This window comes from Stegostoma tigrinum, chromosome 15 (genome assembly GCF_030684315.1).
Source record: "Stegostoma tigrinum isolate sSteTig4 chromosome 15, sSteTig4.hap1, whole genome shotgun sequence".
In the NCBI taxonomy this organism is placed as follows: Eukaryota; Metazoa; Chordata; class Chondrichthyes; order Orectolobiformes; family Stegostomatidae; genus Stegostoma; species Stegostoma tigrinum.
Genome location: NC_081368.1, coordinates 72,034,340 through 72,055,026, shown reverse-complemented (window position 1 = coordinate 72,055,026; position 20,687 = coordinate 72,034,340). Strand labels below are relative to the sequence as shown.

The 20,687-nt window shown below is 42.0% G+C and overlaps 1 protein-coding gene across 3 annotated transcripts in view; it reads right to left on the bottom strand.

The window, feature by feature from the left end:
* Positions 1-1,016: 1,016 nt before the first annotated feature.
* Positions 1,017-20,687, bottom strand: part of btk (Bruton agammaglobulinemia tyrosine kinase) — a 124,805-nt gene continuing 105,134 nt past the window's right edge. For all 3 annotated transcript variants that reach the window (XM_048544452.2, XM_048544454.2, XM_059651516.1), the window contains 8 exons: positions 19,299-19,426; positions 15,306-15,380; positions 10,515-10,686; positions 9,427-9,643; positions 8,369-8,433; positions 7,317-7,435; positions 6,393-6,550; positions 1,017-1,325 (listed from right to left, as the gene is read on the bottom strand). In XM_048544452.2, the coding sequence (XP_048400409.1) occupies positions 1,248-1,325; positions 6,393-6,550; positions 7,317-7,435; positions 8,369-8,433; positions 9,427-9,643; positions 10,515-10,686; positions 15,306-15,380; positions 19,299-19,426 (1,012 nt within the window). In that variant the 3' untranslated portion in view covers positions 1,017-1,247. The remainder of the gene's footprint in view (positions 1,326-6,392; positions 6,551-7,316; positions 7,436-8,368; positions 8,434-9,426; positions 9,644-10,514; positions 10,687-15,305; positions 15,381-19,298; positions 19,427-20,687) is intronic.

The following is a 20,687-nucleotide window of genomic DNA, read 5'->3' as shown; positions in this document are numbered from 1 at the left end:
TCCTTGGACGACATGTCCATCCTGGGCCTCCTGGAGTGCCACAACGATGCCACCCGAAGGTTCCAGGAACAGCAACTCATATTCAGCTTAGGAACTCTGCAGCCCAATGGTATCAATGTGGATTTCACAAGCTTCAAAATCTCCCCTCCCCCCACTGCATCCCAAAACCAGCCCAGCTCGTCCCCACCTCCCTAACCTGTTCTTCCTCTCACCTATTCCATCCTCCCACCTCAAGCCACACCTCCATTTCCTACCTCCTAGCCTCATCCTGCCCTCTTGTGCTGTCCATCCTTCCCAGACTGTCCTATCTCCTCCCTACCTCCCCACCTATACTCACCTCTACAGGCTCCATTCCCACCCATTTAACTTGTCTGTCGCTTCTCCACCTATCTTCTCCTCCATCCACCTTCGTTCCACCTCCGCTTCTCTCCCTGTGTATTTCAGAACCCTCTCTCCATCCCCCTTGTCTGTTGAAGGGTCTAGGCCCGAAATGCCAGCTTTTGTACTCCTAAGATGCTGCTTGGCCTGCTGTGTTCATCCAGCTCCACACTTTGTTCTTACAGTTTCTTGAAGACTAGTGCACCATGAGGAAAGACACCCCAGGTCTTTACAATGTTTTCAGAATTTCCCATATTTAACAATATGCAATCAGTTCTTGACTTCCCCACTCACTCTTGACTGTGTGCAGAACTGGGGGACTCCTGGTGGTTCTGGCTCCTCCTGGAATTCCAGATTTCCTTGATTTCCAGACTTGACCTGGTTGCAGCTCATATTCTGGAATCCCACATTTCAGTCAGATTTTTGGATGCCTGTGCCCTGATTCTCTCATCAGCTGATTCTCTTAGGATTACTGACAGTGCTGCCTCCCTGAATTCTGGATCAAGGCCCTTAAACCTTTAGTTTCTATACTTTCCTAAGTTACTAGCATGTTTCAACTCGACTAGTAGTTTTCATATAAAGAACACACTGCTCACAGTTTTAAATAAGAGAATCAAAGATTTATTTCATCTGTGCCTGTATGCATTGGTGTGCATTTGTGTATATGTGTCTGTATACATGTGGCTATATATATGTGTGTCTTTATGTATATGCATGGAGAAGAGTCCAGTTTGAAAAGCCTTTCGACATTTATTTTTAAATCACTGTGCGGGAAGTTTGCAAAAGGGAAATACATTGAATTGGCAAAGAGGGATTGTGAAATTTAAAAGCTCTTAAAGCTCAATAGGATAAGACAATGAAGACTTCCTTCATGCCTGACTGTCATCTTCCACCAGCTCCTGGATACTGCTCAGCAGCATGTTGAAAGAGGGACGATTATCTGCTTTCTGCAACAGATGGCAAGAGAAAACATGAGTCAGAAACTGCATAAAATTATGTCAAGAAAGAGCCCAGTATTACTTCAGAACATAATCGTCTTAAATGTTAAACAAGCAGCTATCACACACCATGCCTGAAAGATTTAACTGAGACCCAGCAACAAATAATCAACATTAATTGGTGCTTTGTTTTTGATACCCACATTCTAGAAAAATACTCCTTTGCAGTGCCAATGAATGCTGCTTGGTGTATGTATGGTTTCTGCCAGGCTGTCTGATCCTAGGTTACATCATACCCTGCCAGTGTGGACCCCGTTAAAACTGCTGTTTGGTGCTAGTTAATCCCCAGCTTCATGGTCATCTTCAGTCCAATGAAAATTGACAAGAATCCTGATGGGGGGAGAAATGAGTTAAACAATTCACAACTGGATCCTGCCCTCATCTGCCACTGGACAACTGGCAGCTACACTTCACCACAAACCATTTCCTTTAACCTCTCTCCCCTACCTTCTCCACCTTCACCTTCAGCAACAAATTTAAGGAGCTCATCAATCTGTTGTCGTGGAGAACGAGGTGATTTGATTGACAGTGAGGATGAAAGTTAGGGATGGCAAGATCCAGGAACCTTGGATGACAAGAAAGATGTTGAAATATTATTTAAAAAGAGAAAGGAAGTGTATGTAAAGTTTAGGAAACTGAAATCAGACAAAGCCCCAGAAGATATGAAGGAAGGAGAAATAATTTAAACAATAAATTAGAAGGGGCCTGAATGCCTTTGACATGCAGGATTATGGAGAATCCCAAGGCATTTTATACACATATTCGGAGCAAGAAGGTAGCTAGGGAAAGGGCAGGTCCACTCAAGGACAAAAGAGGGAGTTTATGTATGGAGCTGGAAGAAGTGGGTGAGGTCCTTCAGGAGTACTTTGCATTGTTTTTCACCAAGCAGAAGGACATGGATGATGGAAAGTTTAGAAAGGGGTATGTTGATCCATTGGGACATGTCGATATTGAGAAGGAAGTGGTGTTGGGCATTTTCAAAAACATTTAGATAAGTCCCAGGACCGGATAGATTCTGTTCCAGGATACTGCAAGAGGCAAGGTCACTGGGGCCTTGACAGAGATCTTTGCATCCACTTTGGCCACAGGCAAAATCTCAATGGCCTGGAGAATAGCCAATGTTTGTTCCTTTGTTCAAGGATGGCAATAGGGATAATCCAGGAAATTATAGGCTAGTGAGCCTTACATCAATGGGAGGGAAATTATTGAAGAAGATTCTTAAGGGCAGTTTTTACTCACATTTGGAAAAGCATGGAGTTATTAGGGATAGTTAGCAGGGTGTTATACTTATGGTGGAGGTTGTCTTAATAAATATGATTGAATTTTTTTGAGGAAGTGACTTAGATGATTGATAGGAGGAGGGCAGTGGATGTTGTCCACATGGACTTTACTAAAGCATTTGACAAGGTATAATAGGCTGCTCCACAGATTAAGTCACATTGCATCCATGGTGAGTTAACAAGTTGGATACAAAATTGGCTTGTTCGTAGTAGACTGGGGGGTACTTGTAGAGGGGTGTTGATTTGACTGGAGGTCTGTGATCAGTGGTGTTCCACAAGGATCAGTTCGGCAGCTATGTTGCCTGTAATATATACAAATGATTTGGATGAAAATGTAGGTGGTCTGATTACTAAGTTTGCAGATGACATGAAAATTGGTGGAGTTGTGGAAATTGGGAAGATTTTCAAAGGATGTAATAGGATGTAGATTGGCTGAAAAGTTGGGCAGAGAACTAGCAGATGGAGTTATTTAATGCGGACGAGTGTGAGGTGATGCATTTTAGGAGGTCAAATGCAAGAAGAAAGTTGGCAGTAAATGGCAGGACCTGGAGGAGCATTGAGATACAGAGGTATCTTGGAGTGCAAGTCCATACCTCCATGAAAATTGGCAACACAAGTGGATAAAGTGGTAAAGAAGAGATATGGAATGGTTACTTTCATTGATCAGGGCATTGAGTATAATAATTGGCAGGTTGAGTTGTACCTGTATAAAACTTTAGTTAGACCACATTCACAGTATTGTGTACAATTGTGGTTGCCACACTGTAGGAAGGATGTGGAGAGTGCAAAAGAGTTTTACGAGCATCTTCCTGAATTGGAGTATTTACCTATAAGTAGAGGTTGGACAAACTTGGATTGTTTTCACTCGAGCGTTGAAGACAACCTGATTGAAGTGTATTAGTCGGAATCTTTTTCACAAGGTAAAAATGTCAAATACTAGGGGGCATAGGTTTAAGATAGAAGGGGAAAAGTTTCAAGGAGATATGTAAGGTAAGTTTTTTTTTACACAGAAAGTAGTAGGTGCCTGGAATGTACTTTCAGGGGAGGTGGTAGAAGCAGGTGTGATAGCAATGTTTTACATTTAGACAGGCACATGAATAGACAGAGAACAGAGGGATATGAACCATGTGCAGGAATAATTTAGAATGGCATTGTGGATGGGACAGACATGGTAGGCTGAAGGGTCTGTTCCTCTGCTGTACTGTTCTATGTGATATGACTGCTTCTGCCACTTCCTTCTCTTCACCTAGAGGTCAAATTAGCCCCAGGTTTGAAGAGCTGGAGAATTGTCCCTCTCCTATTCTGTCTGTGAACTTCCTTTACTTTCCTATTTCCCTTCTCTGAACTGGTCATGTATATGAAACATATCTCCGATTCTCTCACACTTATTGCTCACCCCCATTCAGTTTCCTTGTTAAGCCCTGTATTAGCTCTTATGGTTTATGGTCACCTTCCGTTCTTCTTTCCTTACTCCCTTCACAAAAAAATACCCTTCATCCCATATTCTTGCAAATTACACAAACTCCAGCCTTTCCAGCCATTCTTCTTGGAGATTGCCACTTCCTGCCATGCCCCTTTTTTCCATGTTTCCATGTTTCACCCTCTCCAAACAGATTTCTGCATCTGCCCCTGCCCTGAAATAATGTCACTAAGAAACAAACTGTACTCCATCAACTCTTCCTTTGTTGATTGGAGTGGGTTCTGTACCTAGTTTTGCACTTAATTATCCAGTTATGAACTGACAAATTGTACACCATCTGCCAAACTTTTGTCCACTCACTCAACCTATACATATCAATCTGAAACCTCCCCAAGCCAATTTCACAACATACCTTCAATCCCCTCATCTAAGTCATTGCTATAAATTGTAAAAGGTTTACAGCCCAGCATGGATCCCTGTGGGACCCCACTTGTCAAATGCTGCCATTCTGAAAAAGACCTATTCAGGAATATTCTGTTTTCTGCCAGCCAGCCAATTGCCTAGTTAGGCAAACATGTCACCCTCTGCAGCATGAGTTCTACACTGTAAATGTGGAACCTTGGTCTTTCTGGAAATCCAAGTATACCCCACTTCAATGGACTCCCGTTAATCCACAGCATTTGTTGCTCCTTCAAAGAATCACAATAAATTGGCTAAACAGGACTTCTCTTTCGCAATGCTGACTATTCTTGATTACCTTGAGTTTTTCCCCGTATGCCATCAGTACCTCCTTAATGAATGATTCTAATAGATTTCCCATGACTGACATCAAGGCCTATTGTTTTGTGTATTCTGCCTCCTCAGAGGGGTTAAATTTGCTGTAAAGAAACCTTTGCAAATTCTAACCAATTTTGGAAAACTAACACAAACGTATCTAACACCTCATGAACTACCTCTTTTTAAACCCTACAATGAAGTCCATCAGGACCCATTTCCTTAGTCATTGTAATTTCACCAAGCCTCTTCTTCCTTCAACCTTCTGATATACACCGATTATTGCAATTCTTTTTGTATCCTCAAAATTGAAAATAGAAGAAAAATATTGATTCACAGTAAACATCTTTTTTATTATCTAAATAACTCTCCTGTCTCACCTTCCAGAGGACCAACACTCGCTCTACCTCTTCTTTACCTTGTACCTGTAGCAATATAGGTCTAGAGATTCCAAGAAATGGAAATGTGGATTGCCACTCCCCTCATCCTCTTTCTACAAGAACTGAGCTCCATATTTCTAGCCAGGAATTCTGATCCCAGCTCCTTATCACTAAGTAAAGCTGTCACCCATTTTGTACTGTAACACTTTTCTATTTACATCTGTACATATTGGTTCTTCAATACAGCTCTCCAGTGTGGTGCCTATACACATTCAGTCTGGTTTCTTCTCTTACTGATGCCAGAATCTCGTGATCAGATCATTATGATTTCCATGAATCTCACTGTACCACACAAAAGCTGATGAGGAGCGGAGAAAGCAGAGACAGGAGTTACAGGGTACAGGGAGATAAAGAGGGCGATAATGTTGGAGTGGATGTAGGGAGGTTTGGATGGGAAGGCACTCCTTATTCCTTCAGCGGGGCACATGCACCATTAAGCAGAAAGGCAGACAGCTCAACTCTTGCCCAGTCAACCTGATCCTTGCTTGCCATTCAATCCACCCAGTGGCAGGGTGCAGAAGCCAAATCCATCATTTTTATCCCTACTTCTCTTGGTGGCTCAATCTGGTGATCAGGGGATCAGCTCATTTCCAAACATATATCCCATCCAATCTACTGATGTTTTGGGCCTAGACCCTTCTTCAGAAATGTTAGGGTCTAGGCCCGAAATGTCAGCTTTCCTGCTCCTCTGTTGCTACTTGGCCTGCTGTGTTCATCCAGCTTTACACCTTGTTATCTCAGATTCTCCAGCATCTGCAGTTCCTACTATCTCTGAACCAAGTTGTGCAAGCTGGTTTAGGGACAACTACAGGCTTGGCTACTGGGCAAACTCACCTTGTTCTGCAAGGGTCTTTGTAGCCACCTGATAGGGCAGAGGGCCTTCACTTTAATTGTACCTCCAACAGTGCAGTGTTCCCTCAGGAATGTGCCAATCTATAATTTGTGGTTAAGTGTTGGGGGTGGGATTTGACCTCATGATATCTACCTCAGGACTGAGATGAACCAAAGTAGCAATAGTTGATGAGGGGTGATTTCTCAATACTCTGATGATCACCAGCTTCCTTTTCTAAGAAGTTAATTGATAAATATGTTGGAGACTTACATCATCCCAGCAGCTGTACATGATGCTGTAGACACTCTCAGAGGCCTGTTGAGGTCTGTACAGCCGGCGACCCTGGAGTATGTGATCTACCACATCAGCATTGCTGAATCTTTCATAAGGCGTTTTCCCCAAAGCAAAGGTCTCCCACATCAGGACCCCTGTGTTGAGGAGCAAAATCATCAATAAAGATGTGAATATTAAAACACTAGAGACACAAAACACACAGGAGCAGGAACAGCTACAGGAAAACTAGTAACACTTAAAGAACCACTTCCGTCTGTCCTCATTCAAGTACAGTGTCCTTTCATTTTTACCACAACCCCTGATGGAATTAATAATGTGCTAGCAACAGGCTATTAGCCCATCAGTATCTCTCCACATGAAGGACCCAAAGTAATTCCACATTACCTCTCAGCTCTCACATCCTTTAATGTATCCTTTAAAGGATACAGGAAGTGGATTAATGCATTAATCCACTTCCTGTATCCTTTAATATCCCACCTAGTGTAATCCCATTCTTTCTTCACCTTTGCTAAGGTTGAATTTGAAACCATGTCCTACAGAGAATTAGGGCGTCTGGATTATTCATCCAGTGATGTTACCACAATGCTGACATTTCTGCCTCTGAGAATGGATTTTTGTCTGCTGCAGTTGTCAGATTTTCTTACTGAAACACAGATGTCTCAAAAAGTTGTTAATGAGAAGGATCAGGTGATTTGTGACCACACCGGCTAATATGGCAACCTGATGAGGCCTTCCTTCTCCCGCTGACCCTCCCTCTTACACTGCATTTCCCTGCTCTCTTTGACCTTTCCTCATTAAAGCAGAAATGCCCAATCTCTCTGTCTATCCAAACCAAAGGCACTTGTGCCAGTCTTAGCTAAGAGCTCACAGTGTTGGCTCCAGAAGAGGTTACATACTCACCAAAGGCCCACACATCAGACTTGCTGCTGAATCGGGCAAAATTGAGAACCTCAGGAGGAGACCATCGCACAGGAAACTTAGAACCTTGTGAACTTGTGTATTCATCATCAAGGACGTACCTAATAGAAATCAAATATAGTCTGGGGTTCTGACTTGACCTTCACACATGTTTACAGTATAAATAGACCTCAAATAAAGAACCATTTGCAGTTTGATAGGATCTGTTACAATATCAGGATGTTTTCAAATGCTTAAAAACCAATGAGTTGTGTGTGAAATGTAGGAAACATGGTAGTCCGTTTATATACAGCAAGCTCCCACAAACAGCAACATGATAATTTTGCTGTTTCAGTTGAGTGATAAACATTGGCCAGGATATTAAGGAGAACATACTAGGTATACTTCAAATAATGCAATGGAATCATTTACCTCACCCAGAGGAGCTAGACATGGTCTCAGTTTGACATTCATCTTAATAAGGATTTCACTTACAGTGCTGCATCCCTCAGTACTATGCTGGAGTTCTAGCTGAGAGCTCCAATCACAGATTTCCTGTAGTGCACTATCCTGCAATTATCTCTCCCAGTTTGTTTGTGCAAAGTCTTAACCTAAGCACCTCCCAAAACACTCAAACTCTGCCCACAAATAAGTCCCACCCCGCCTACACCAACACATGGACCATTCAAACCCTACCCAACCTCCATTCACATTTGCACCAGTCCCCATCCAGATCATTCAAACACTACACAATCTTATCCCAAACTCCATCATCACCTAGCCCTACTCCCCAGCTCCACCCACATTTGAGTCCACACATAAATGAAACCCCACCCAATCCATGAAACACCTACAAAACCTTACCCCAAACCCTGTCCTACTTCTCTGAGTCAGGATGAGTGACTATGCCAAACTAGAGTAATCGAGGATGAATAAGATATTGTCTCAGTCTCTTATAGAGAAGTTTCCATTCTGCTGCAACTGATCATTTCCCAATGATATTAACTGTCTCAGCACCAAGGTCATGATTTATGGAAGTGGACGTGACAACTCACCTGCTTAGACCAAAGTCTGATACCTTCACAGTTCCCGCCTCATCAACCAAGCAGTTCCTGGCAGCCTGAGATAACCAAACAGCAGACAGGGTGAGTTAGAAACTTTGACTGTTTGTGCTAGTTTAATCAGTTTCTGCACATGTTTCAGACTCCTGCACCAGTAATCAAGAGGTTTGTTCTAGTAATCCTGACCTGGTAAATCAGGGGTTTATCCTAGTAATCTTGGTTTAGTAATCCTGAAACCTGACCTGTTATCCAGAAGGAATTTGGTTCAGATTGCAAACTGACCGTGAAGCTGTTGGATTGTAAAAACCAAACTTTTGTTTGGTCCTTTGCAAAAAGAAATCTTATCTGATCTATATGTTGACTCGGACCTAGTCCAACATGGTTGACTCATCCTGCTCTGTTTAAGGGGAATAGCAGGCCACTGAGATATTTAGAGCTCCTCAGCTGTTTAAATAAAAAGGGCCAGCAGTCAGCCATGATTTTCAGGGATTGTCATTGACGTTAACAGTCTTGCCATTGACATCTGAAAATTAGCTTTCATTATCTAAATTTGGCTTTAGGAAGCTGAGTTCTTGCTCTGTCTGCCAGCAGTACAGGCTGTCAGCAAGGTGCCCTCGAGGCTGTCGTTCTTCTGAAAAAAACACTTCTAGTGTTGTAAATGATACACAATCTATCCATTTTTAATTCTTTACCAGCATACCAATTCCTCTGACCAGTAATACCAAATTTATGATTCAGTTTAGAAACTTGTATCAACTCAAAGATTTGAAAGGTTGGTTACTTAAGAGTTAGAAAGGTTCAGAGGGTGCAGCGGAGTGGTTGCTATAATTTATGATATGATTTTCCCATGAAAGGTCCTGTTTTTTGGGCCTACAGTTGGCAGATTTTGTCTGTAGTTCTGGCTTTGTATTAATGACATGTGTCTCCTCACTAGATGTTGTGAGGTCATGAGGTGCCTCTTCAGTGATGGCGAATAGAAGGTGAAGAGTACTGCAATCATTCCATGTCATTGTAAGTGGTCAATGCAACAAGTTGCTGATCTTCGTCCTTACAAGGTCTCTGTGCAGGAATCGATGTGACTCAAGATATGCCATGGCTTCACACACATCCTTGGTCATCTCCAGCAGTTGTAAGCTGCTCAGCTTTTTCCCTTGTTTCTTCAAGTAATCCAGCAAGCAGCCATTTGACATAAACTCAGTGACAATATAGATCGGTCGTTGCTTTGTGCAAACACCATATAGCTGCACCAACTTGGCATGTTTCAACATCCTAATATAACAAGGGAGGTACAGAGAGAGAGGTCATTCCCCACATCAGCTGACATTTTTATCCTCGCATATCAAGCTTATTTACACTTTGCAGTGTACAACATTAAACACTCCCGGAACAGATACAATCACGGTACTAGATATAGATAAAAGCTGCTTCTACACTGTCCTCATCAAGCACTCCCAGGACAGGTACAGCATAGGGTTAGATACAAGTAAAACCTCCCTCTATTCTTTTAATCTGAAAGTAAAGCTCTTACTACACTGTCTCCATTAAATACTTGCAGGGTAGGGATAGGATGGGGTTATATACAGAATAAAGCTGTCGTAATTCTTTTACATTGAAAGTAAAGATCTGCCTGCAGTGTCCCAACACACAGTCTCGTGGCAGGGACAGCATGGTTTATGTAACAGCGTAAAGCTTCCTCTACTCTTTTAAACTGAAAGTAAATTGTAATTAAGGTTTCCCTGACACTATCATCATCAAACACCCCCCAGGACAGAGCAGCATTGGATTAGATACAGAGTAAAGATCTGTGTATTCTTTTAAAATGAAAGTTAAGCTAACTTTATACTGTTTCCATCACACATTCTAGGAGACAGACTGCATGGGAGTAAATCTCTCTTTACTCTTTTAAACTGAAATCACAGTTCAATTCACACAGTCTTTGTCAAATATTCCCAGAACAGGTACAGCATGTTGCTAGATACAGAATAAAGCTCCCTGTGAAATGTTCCCATCAAACAGTCCTAGGATATGTAGAGAAGAATACAGTAATAATACAGTATATGTATCATATTTACAATAATGAATTGGCTAATTGATAGCTAAAGCTTCACATTCTATTGTTTCCCTGATATCATTTGCTTACATCATTGTTTCAGCCTCATCGATGAAGTCATCCTCAGACATGGAGCCCTCTTTGATCATTTTGATGGCCACTTCATACTGCCCTCGCCATTTACCATGTTTCACGACACCAAACTGTCCATTCCCTAATTCCCTCAGGAATGTTAGGTCGACAGGATTGATCTCCCAGGCACCTAACAAGAAAGAAAAAAATTGTCAGCCTGGAATCCAGACAGAATGTGCACTGGGAGAAGGAAATCAGGAGAAGATTCTACATCTTCATTGGATAGATTCCATTACATCAAACAAATTATATCCAAAATTGGCTTCATATTCTGAGGGGAGTGCTATTCTGACTTGTATGAACAATGCCTCCTAGTCTCCATATAAAGAACTGTCTCTTTATATGGTGCATACCAGCATTATTCTCTCCAAGAATATGAGGGGCTAACTTCTCTAGCGCATTCATAGGACATAACTGAAATTCAACCTCAGATTTTACAAGTTGGATCCAAATACATAGAGGAAAAACAACACTGGACAGACCCAAATGGTCTTGACATGGTCTCTTGACATTTGGAGGAACACAGTCTATTGCCTTCAGGACATTTGGACGTGGTGTGAAGCTAATGTCTTTGTCCATCCCTCTAGAGCTGCCATTATATTCAGTAATTATAATCTGTTCCGAAAATCAAAAATCACTAAAACACAACAAATCTTTTTTGATGCACACTCAAGTGTCAGAACATCAGGCGAATCAATCAAGACAGGATCAGCTTTCTCTAATAAAATATGCAGGAGCTGTTCTCGCCAATACACATAGACTCCTGGCTAAAGTACATAAGAACTGCCATCCTCTACATAATTAACATAAAATTGATACTTTCTAAAATATACACAAAAATAACTGTTCTCAGAAACTTATGTTGGGACTTCTATCATACATAACATACATAGGAGTCTGTACTGGAAGGCAAAGGCTCTAGTAGTATTATTGCTAGACTAATAATCCAAAGAACATAAGAACTAGGAGCAGGAGTAGGCCTTCTGGCCTCTCGAGCCTGCCCCGCCATTTAATAAGATCATGGCTGATCTTTTTGAGACTCAGCTCCACTTTACCGCCCACTCACCATAACTCTTAATTCCTTTACTGTTCAAAAATTTTTCTAGCCTTGCCTTAAAAACATTCAACATTCACTGGGCAGGGAATTCCACAGATTCACAACCCTTTGGGTGAAGAAGTTCCTCCTGACTTCAGTCCTACATCTGCTTCCCTTTATTGTGAGGCGATGCCCTCTAGTCCTAGTTTCACCTGCTAGTGGAAATAACCTCCCTGCCTCCACCTTATCTATTCTCTTCATAATCTTATATGTTTCTACAAGATCTTCCCTTATTCTTCTGAATTCCAGTGAGTATGATCCCAGTCTACTCAGTCTCTCCTCATAATGCCAGCCTCTCAATTCTGGAATCAACTGAGTGAATCTCCTCTGCACCCCCTCCAGTGCAGGTATATCTCTTCTCAAGTAAGGAGACCAAAACTGCACACCGTACTCCAGGTGTGGCCTCGCCAGGACTCTATACAGCTGCAGCATAGCCTCCCTGTTTTTAAACTCCATCTCTCTAGCAACGGCAGACAAAATTCCATTTGCCTTTTTAATTACCTGCTGCACTTGCAATCCTACTTTTAGCGATTCATGCACAAGGACACCCAAGTCCCACTCTTCACAGCATGCTGCAATTTTTTACCATTTAAAACATAGTTCATTTTCTTGTTGTTCTTACCAAAATGCATGACCTCACAGGTATCAACATTCTACTCCATCTGCCAGGCCTTTGCCCATTCACTTAGACTATCTATATCCCTCTTCAGACTTTCAGTGTCTTCTGCATGCTTTGCTCTACCACTCACTTTAGTATCTTCTGCAAATTTTGACACACCACACTTAGTCCCCAGCTCCAAATCATCTATGTAAATTGTAAACAATTGAGGTCCCAACACTGATCCCTGAGGCATCACCACTAGCCACTGCCCGCCAGCCAAAAAAACACCCATTTACCCCTACTCTTTGCTTTTTACTGGTCAACTAATCCTCTATCCATGCCAATGCATTACCTGTAATACCGTGGAACTTTATCTTATGTAGCAGCCTTTGGTGCGGCACCTTGTCAAATGCCTTCTGGAAATCCAGATACACCACATCCACAGGTTCCCCATTGTCCACCATGCAAGTAATGTTCTCAAACAAAGACCTGGACAATGTTCTGATACCTGGATTCAAATCCCAGCAGAGTAGAGAGGTGGAATTTGAATTCAATGAAAATCTGAAATTAAGAGTCTAATGATGACCATGAAAACATTGCTCATAGTCAGGGGGAGAAAAACATCTTCTTTACTATTGTCTTTTATGGAAAGAAATTGTTGTCTCCTCGTGTCTGCAGTATGCCGTGGCTCCCCCCAGTGTCTTCAGCAGGAGACACAGAGGGGACATCTTCTGTGTACACTGGTCAATAATAATCCTGTAATCATCTTCACAATGAGCTGGTGATCTGGTGATTGTCACATTGCCGTTTGTGGGATCTTGCTGTATGCAATTTAACTGCTGTGCTTCCTACATTGCAGCAGTGGCCACACTTCCAAAGGATTTGATTGACTGTAAGTCTAGTGAGTTTTGAGAAGATTTGCATGTCCTATGGTTCTGAAAGGTGTTAAATAAATGAAGCCTTTTTCACTTAATCGATTGCTCCAGCACTGCCTGGGAACACGCCAATGTGCACAGTTTGTGGTTTGTTCATGTGTTATTGCTGGTTTAACTAGAACTATTTATCATTACAATATTGCAGCAACTCAAAGATAGGGGATCTCTGCTGCCGTAAGCCTCTGAGGCTTTCACACTCATTCCTTCTTCGCAAACTACTGAGCTGGCTCAGAAAACCCCTTAGTAAGTTGAATCAGAAACCTCACACAGGAAAGGAGAACTGGGTGACTGCTAGGTTACAGAAGGTCTGAGTGAAAGTGCACAGCATATTAAAAGTTTTGTGGCCTTGATCTTGTTTATGTGTATGAGAGTCTAACCATGTCACACGAACAGAATCTTTATTTGTAAATTTCCTGTGGCTTGTCTTATTGATTAGATTTCAGCATACCTTTAAGACAGCCACATGATTCAAAACGTGATGACGTTCTGTAATAAAGATCCTCACTTTCAGTCAATTCTGCACATAAAGTTAGTATTGTGCGTTTATTCAATCAGTTTTATACACAAAAATTTAATGTAACAGTAATAGTAATTTGTAAGCGACAGTGTAAGTAGTTTGTGTTGTTCATAAACCTAAATATATCTGTCTCACTAAGAGCCCAGACCTTTAAGTACATGATAGATGAGCTAACATATAGGGCAATGCACAGTCATATCTTACTGGCAGTGATGTTTCACCCGAGAAACTATGTCACAGTGGCAGCAAGTGGGCACAAGAAGCTGGTGGCAGATAATAGTGGCGGCTAGTGATGATAAAAGGTGATAGTAGCAGTGAAAGTTGTGAAGAGTTCTTTATCCTAACAGTTATTACTCATTATCCACCTGAGATCAGAGCTGAAATTTACAAGCATACCCAAATCCAAAGTACATTCAATCTCTTACAAAGGAGAGGGAGATCATGATGTGTCTGATTTAAGAAATGACAATTTACAAGGGGCCCAGAACAGCTCCAATTTGACAAAGTGATTTTAGAATGAAGTTCAGCCCAAAATATGAGAAAAAAACTCTACATCTTGTTTAATCATTTATCAATTCCACCACTTCATTTTTCTTGTAAATGGCACAAAAGCTGGGTGGGGGAGGGGACAAAAAAAGCATCCAGTGCTTTACAGGTGCAGATGTCATGTACAGGAAGTGCCCAGCTTTTCCTTACAAAAGGACAAAATATATAAAGAAAATAAAAGTACCAACAAAGAAAGAAACAAAAGAGAAGCTAATAAAGCAAAACAGCAAAATCTTTATACAATGATTAAGATGCTCATACTTACATTTTAAAGAGCATAAAACCACAAACAAATGTGGAAAATAAACACCTAAGCATGAATTGGCACACTGTTGACAACCTCAGAATTTCAATTATTTTAAGAAATAACTGTGACTGAACTATGACAGTTTGTTAACAAATGCTGCCAGGCAAACTCCTCTTTGGATTGGAAAACAAAGGGTTAAGAAAAGGAAAATCCTTTGGCATTTTAAAAGATGACTGTAAAGATCCAGACCGAATTTTCCAGGTTTCAGAAGATGTAAAGACAGCAGAAATAAAGGAAATAGAAACACTGGAGAAGATAAATTGGATCAAAAAGAGTCATACCAAGTGCACAAAATTAAGCATATCATGAAAGAATTGACAAATTGGGTCTCTCTTCCATAGAAAAGAAAAGGCTAATTTGTTATAAATAATTAAGATAGTGAAAGGCCTGGTTAAGTACATAGAGACAGAATGTCTCCTTGTGGAGGGAAGAATGTAACTGGAGGCAACTGACAGAAGACAGTCACCAAGAAATCCAACAGAAAATGCAGAAGAAGCTTCTTTCTCAGAGACACCTGAGAATGTGGAACTCAGGGAGTGGTTGAAGTGAATAATATTGATGCAGTTAAATGGGAAGTCAGACAAATACATGAGGGAGGGGGGATAGAGGGTTGCAGTATCAGATTTGATGAGGAAAGATGCTAGTGAATTGAATGGCCTGTGGGTGTGCTGTATACTCTTCATTATTTTACTTAATACCATAACTGAATCCTAGGCATAACTAAATTATACCATTACGAAATCTTACCGTAACCAAATCCAGCTGTCAATGGAGCCTTCTTGCTCTGCTGTGACACTGGGTGCCGTAACCTGGTAACAAGCCCTACAACAGATGAATAAAGATGATCTATTAATAAAGTATTGTTAGGTACACTGAGAGCCATGTGGAAATAAATTAATCATGATAACCTTCCTTGCTGAGTACAATGCTCCTATCCCCACCAACATAATGATCATTATGTGCAGTTACTGTTAACGGTGTTTCTCATTGGTGGGTTCTGTCACCGAGAAGTCAGTATTGTGAGTGAGATTACTGCCAGTTAATTAGAACATTAGAACATTAGAACATTACAGCACAGTACAGGCCCTTTGGCCCTCCATGTTGTGCCGACCTGTCACACCGATCTCAAGCCCATCTAACCGACACTATTCCATGTACGTCCATATGCTTACCCAATGACGACTTAAATGTACCTAAAGTTGGCGAATCTACTACCGTTGTAGGCAAAGCGTTCCATTCCCTTACTACTCTCTGAGTAAAGAAACTACCTCTGACATCTGTCCTATATCTTTCGCCCCTCAATTTAAAGCTATGCCCCCTTGTGCTCACCGTCACCATCCTAGGAAAAAGGCTCTCCCTATCCACCCTATCTAACCCTCTGATTATTTTATATGTTTCAATTAATTCGCCTCTTAACCTTCTTCTCTCCAATGAAAACAGCCTCAAGTCCCTCAGCCTTTCCTCGTAAGACCTTCCCTCCATACCAGGCAACATCCTACTAAATCTCCTTTGCACCCTTTCCGAAGTTTCCACATCCTTCTTATAATGTGGTGACTAGAACTGTACGCAATCCTCCAAGTGCGGCCACACCAGAGTTTTGTACACCTTCACCATAACCTCTTGGTTCCGGAACTCAATCCCTCTATTAATAAAAGCTAAAACACTGTATGCCTTCTTAACAACCCTGTCAACCTGGGTGGCAACTTTCAAGGATCTGTGTACATGGACACCGAGATCTCTCTGCTCATCTACACTACTAAGAATCTTACCATTAGCCCTGTACTTTGCCTTCTGGTTACTCCTACCAAAGTGCATCACCTCACACTTGTCTTCATTAAATTCCATTTGCCACCTCTCAGCCCAGCTCTGCAGCTTACCTGCGTTTCTCTGCAACCTACAGCATCCTTCGTCACTATCCACAACTCCACCGTCCTTAGTGTCGTCTGCAAATATACTAACCCATCCTTTCATGCCCTCATCCAGGTCATTTATAAAAATGACAAACAACAGTGGACCCAACACCGACCCTTGCGGTACACCACTAGTAACCGGTCTCCAGGATGAACATTTCCCATCAACTACCACCCTCTGTCTTCTTTCAACAAGCCAATTTCCAATCCAAACTGCTATATCTCCCACAATTCCATTCCTCCGCATTTTGTTCAATAGTCTGTTGTGGGGAACCTTATCGAACGCCTTGCTGAAATCCATATACACCACATCAACCGGTTTACTCTCAACTACCTGTTTGGTCACCTTCTCAAAGAACTCAATAAGGTTTGTGAGGCACGACCTTCCCTTCACAAAACCGTGCTGACTATCCCTAATCAATTTATTCTTTTCTAGATGATTATAAATCCTATCCCTTATAACCTTTTCCAACACTTTACCAACAACTGAGGTGAGGCTCACTGGTCTATAATTACCAGGGTTGTCTCTACTCCCCTTCTTGAACAGGGGAACCACATGCGCTATCCTCCAATCATCTGGCACTATTCCTGTAGACAATGATGAGTTAAAGATCAATGCCAAAGGCTCGGCAATCTCCTCCCTGGCTTCCCAGAGGATCCGAGGATAAATCCCATCCGGCCCAGGAGACTTATCTATCTTCATCCCCTGAAGGATTTCTAATACCTCTTACTTGTGAACCTCAATCCCACCTAGTCTAGTAGCCTGTATCTCAGTATTCTCCTCGATAACATTGTCATTTTCTAGAGTGAATACTGTTGAAAAATATTCATTTAGCGCTTCCCCTATCTCATCTGACTCCACACACAACTTACCACTACTATCCTTGATTGGGCCTAATTTTACTTTCATCATTCTTTTATTCCTTAAATACCTATAGAAAGTTAATGCCCACCCTTAAGTCTATCCTGTTCCTTTTAAAGAGGGGGTGGAAGTCTTGGTGTAGTTGTTGGAAATGGGGATGTGATATCCTTTATCCAAAACGGGAGAGAGGCCCTCCTGTTACAAATGAAAGGTAGTGCGTGAGCAAATTTTTTTTGGTTTTGATGAGATTCCCCACCTCATTCTTCTAAATTCTATTTTCTAAAATTGACACAGCATGAAGTAGAGTCAAGGGTGGGAGGGGAATACAGGTGGAGGGAGATATAAGGAAGTGACCAAAGCTGATCACATCTGGATAGGATGGGACATGCAAGACCATGTGTGAAGGCAAAGTCAAAAAGTCTTGTTGATGGTCCCATGCTGTTGGTGCAAGCACAAGACGATATAGCTTCTGTCTCTGACTCCTCCCTTCCGTTCCTCAACATCTCTATCTCCATTTGTGGGGATAGGCAGGCTACTATTATCCACTGAAAACTCACCGAGTCCCACAATTCCTTTAACTACACATCCTCACACCCTGTTTCCTGTAAAGACTCCATTGCATTCTCCAAGTTCCACTGTCTCCATTGCATCTGTTCTGATTATGCCAATTTCAACAAGGGAGCCTCTGAAATGTCCACCTTCGTGCTCAGCTAAGTATTCCCCAGCACCATTGTTGACAGGGCCCTCAGTCACGCATGACCTATTTCCTGCACTTTGGCTCTCACCCCTTCTCTTCCCTCCTGCAACAGTGATGAGACCCATTGTCCTCACCTACTGCCCTAACAGCATCCTCATCCAGAGGATCATTAGCAAACATTTCTGCCACCTTCAGCAAGACACTACTACCAAACACACATTCCCCACCCTTTCCTTGCTGACCTTCTGCAGAGACTGTTCCCTCTGGGATACTCTGCTCCACTCTTCCTTCACTCTTCCTCCTTTCTCACATTTCCTTACCCCAACCCCCACACACCAGGCCTTGTTATCACAGTCTGCTATTACACACAATACATTGTTAGCCACTAAACAGTCCCCAATTACAGCTATTCACCCTGCTAGCCAGATTGTTATCCACTCCTTTCTCTGTTCAACTGTTCTTCTCTCACTTTGGACTCTATCTCCATCTGTTGTTTACTCCTTACTCCCTCCTCCCACCCTATCTTCTGCATATAAAGTGACATTTTCCCAGCTACCATCAGTTCTGAAGAAGGGTCACTCAACCCGAAACATTAACTCTGATTTATCTCCACAGATGCTACCAGACCTACTAAGCTTTTCCAGCAATTTCTATTTTTGTTAGCAGTATCCTGCTGTGGAACCCATGCTGCACTGTGCAAGGTTAAGTGAGGGTTTAGCTCCAAAGTGTCACCGGTGTCATCAAATCAGCATTAATGCTGATACTAGTTAATACCTACCTGCTCTGCATGCATCCAGTGGATATTCACTCAAGACTTACCCGCTCTGCAAACACCCAATGGATATTCACCATCTAGCTATCTGCTCTGCATACATCATTGGATATTCATTGCTTGCATGCAAACAGCTGAACTGAATGGTGTTCAGCCTGATTCTCACCCACAACCAGCCCAGAGTGTGCACTCACACCCCACTTTGGAGCTCTAAGGGTGCTTGTAATACCCAAAAGCAGATACTACCCAACCACATTTCATTTTAAGTCTGGGCAACTCGGCTCAGACCACAGAGCTAGTAACTCTGCTGCTGCAGTAAACAGTGTGTGTAAGTTAACGTGGTCAGTGCTGTTACTGATTGCCTCACTGGACATTATACAGCTTCAGTACTTGAAAACAGAGCAACGAGGAGACATAATCAATCAAGCCTGATCTCTAATCCAGTAATTCCCTCTGTTGACCCCTACTCCTCCTTACCCTCCTCCAAGACAGGCCATACCTGCTGCATTGTGTTGGTGGTAGTTGATCAGTTCTGGAATTGAATTGAAGGTGTGTTTCTCCGCAAGGTAGTACTGGTTGGACAGGGTCACACACACTGTGTAGTGTTTGACTTTTCCACTCTGATCCCTGGTGTAGCAGAGAGCACAGCATGAAGTTAGCTGCAATACTTTAGTTTCATTTCAGTCAAAAGACCTTATTAAAACCAGTTCCACCACTTGTACCATAAGGAATCAGGAGCATGATGGAGTACTCCCCATTTGCCTAGATGGGTGCTCCAACAACTCTCAAGAAGCTTGATACCATCTAAGGCAAAGTGGACCACTTGATTGATATCCTATCCACAAGCTTTCACTCCCTCCACCCACTGACATGCAGTAGCAACAGTGTGTACCATCTACAAGATGCACTGCAGAAATTCACCCAAGACTCCTTAGACAGCCCCTTCCAAACTAAGGACCTCTTCCATCTCAAAGGACACTGGCAGCAGATACATGGGAACATCACCACCTGAAAGTACTCTCCAAACCACTCACCATCTGACTGGGAAATATAACACTGTTCTTCACTGTCACTGGGTCAGAATCCTGGAACTCCCTTGCTAACAGATTTATTGGTCTACCTGCATCACATGGACTACAGCAGTTCAAGAAGGCAGCTCACCACCTCCTCAAGGACAAATAAGGTTAGGCAGTAAATGCTGGCCAGCCAATGAGATCCATGTCTCATGAATGAAAAAGAAAAGAAAATGTAATTCTGTCTTTCAACTAATAACTGGTTATGGGTTCATCAACTACTAAAGACAGATCCTCTTTATTTGTTATATCACCCTTTCCCAGGTTTTGAACAAATCTTTCCTGGACTGCCTCTGTTCAGAACACTGCAAATCCAGTCTCTTCTAAGAACTGAAATCTTTCATTGTTGATTGCAGACTAGTAAGTCACTTCTGCACCCCTTCCAAGCCTTGACCTCCTTTCTGAAGCATTCTGGTCAGAATTGATCACAACACTTCCAGTTGAGACCAAACCAATGTTTTATTGAAGTCTGACATGAGTTCAGAAAAATGCTGAAGGGTTCACCGTAGCAGACAGCATTTTTTGGACAGTGAAAGAGTGTCAATGTTTACTGTCAATTACCTTTCTTCAGAGGATCAGAGGACAGAAATGTAACAGGTTTTGAGTGTGTAAAGAGAGAGGAACAATCAAAGAGAAGGTCTACCAGCTGAGAAATTAACTAACAGACAATGTTATGGCACAGAAGGTGCAGGGAGTGATAAATGGTTGTAGTAAAGAAACATGAAAGATTTGCTCAGATGGGATATGAATGGCAGAAAAAGGAACAGTTGTATCTGTAACATGTAAATCAAGATTACAACCGCCAACGCAAAAAT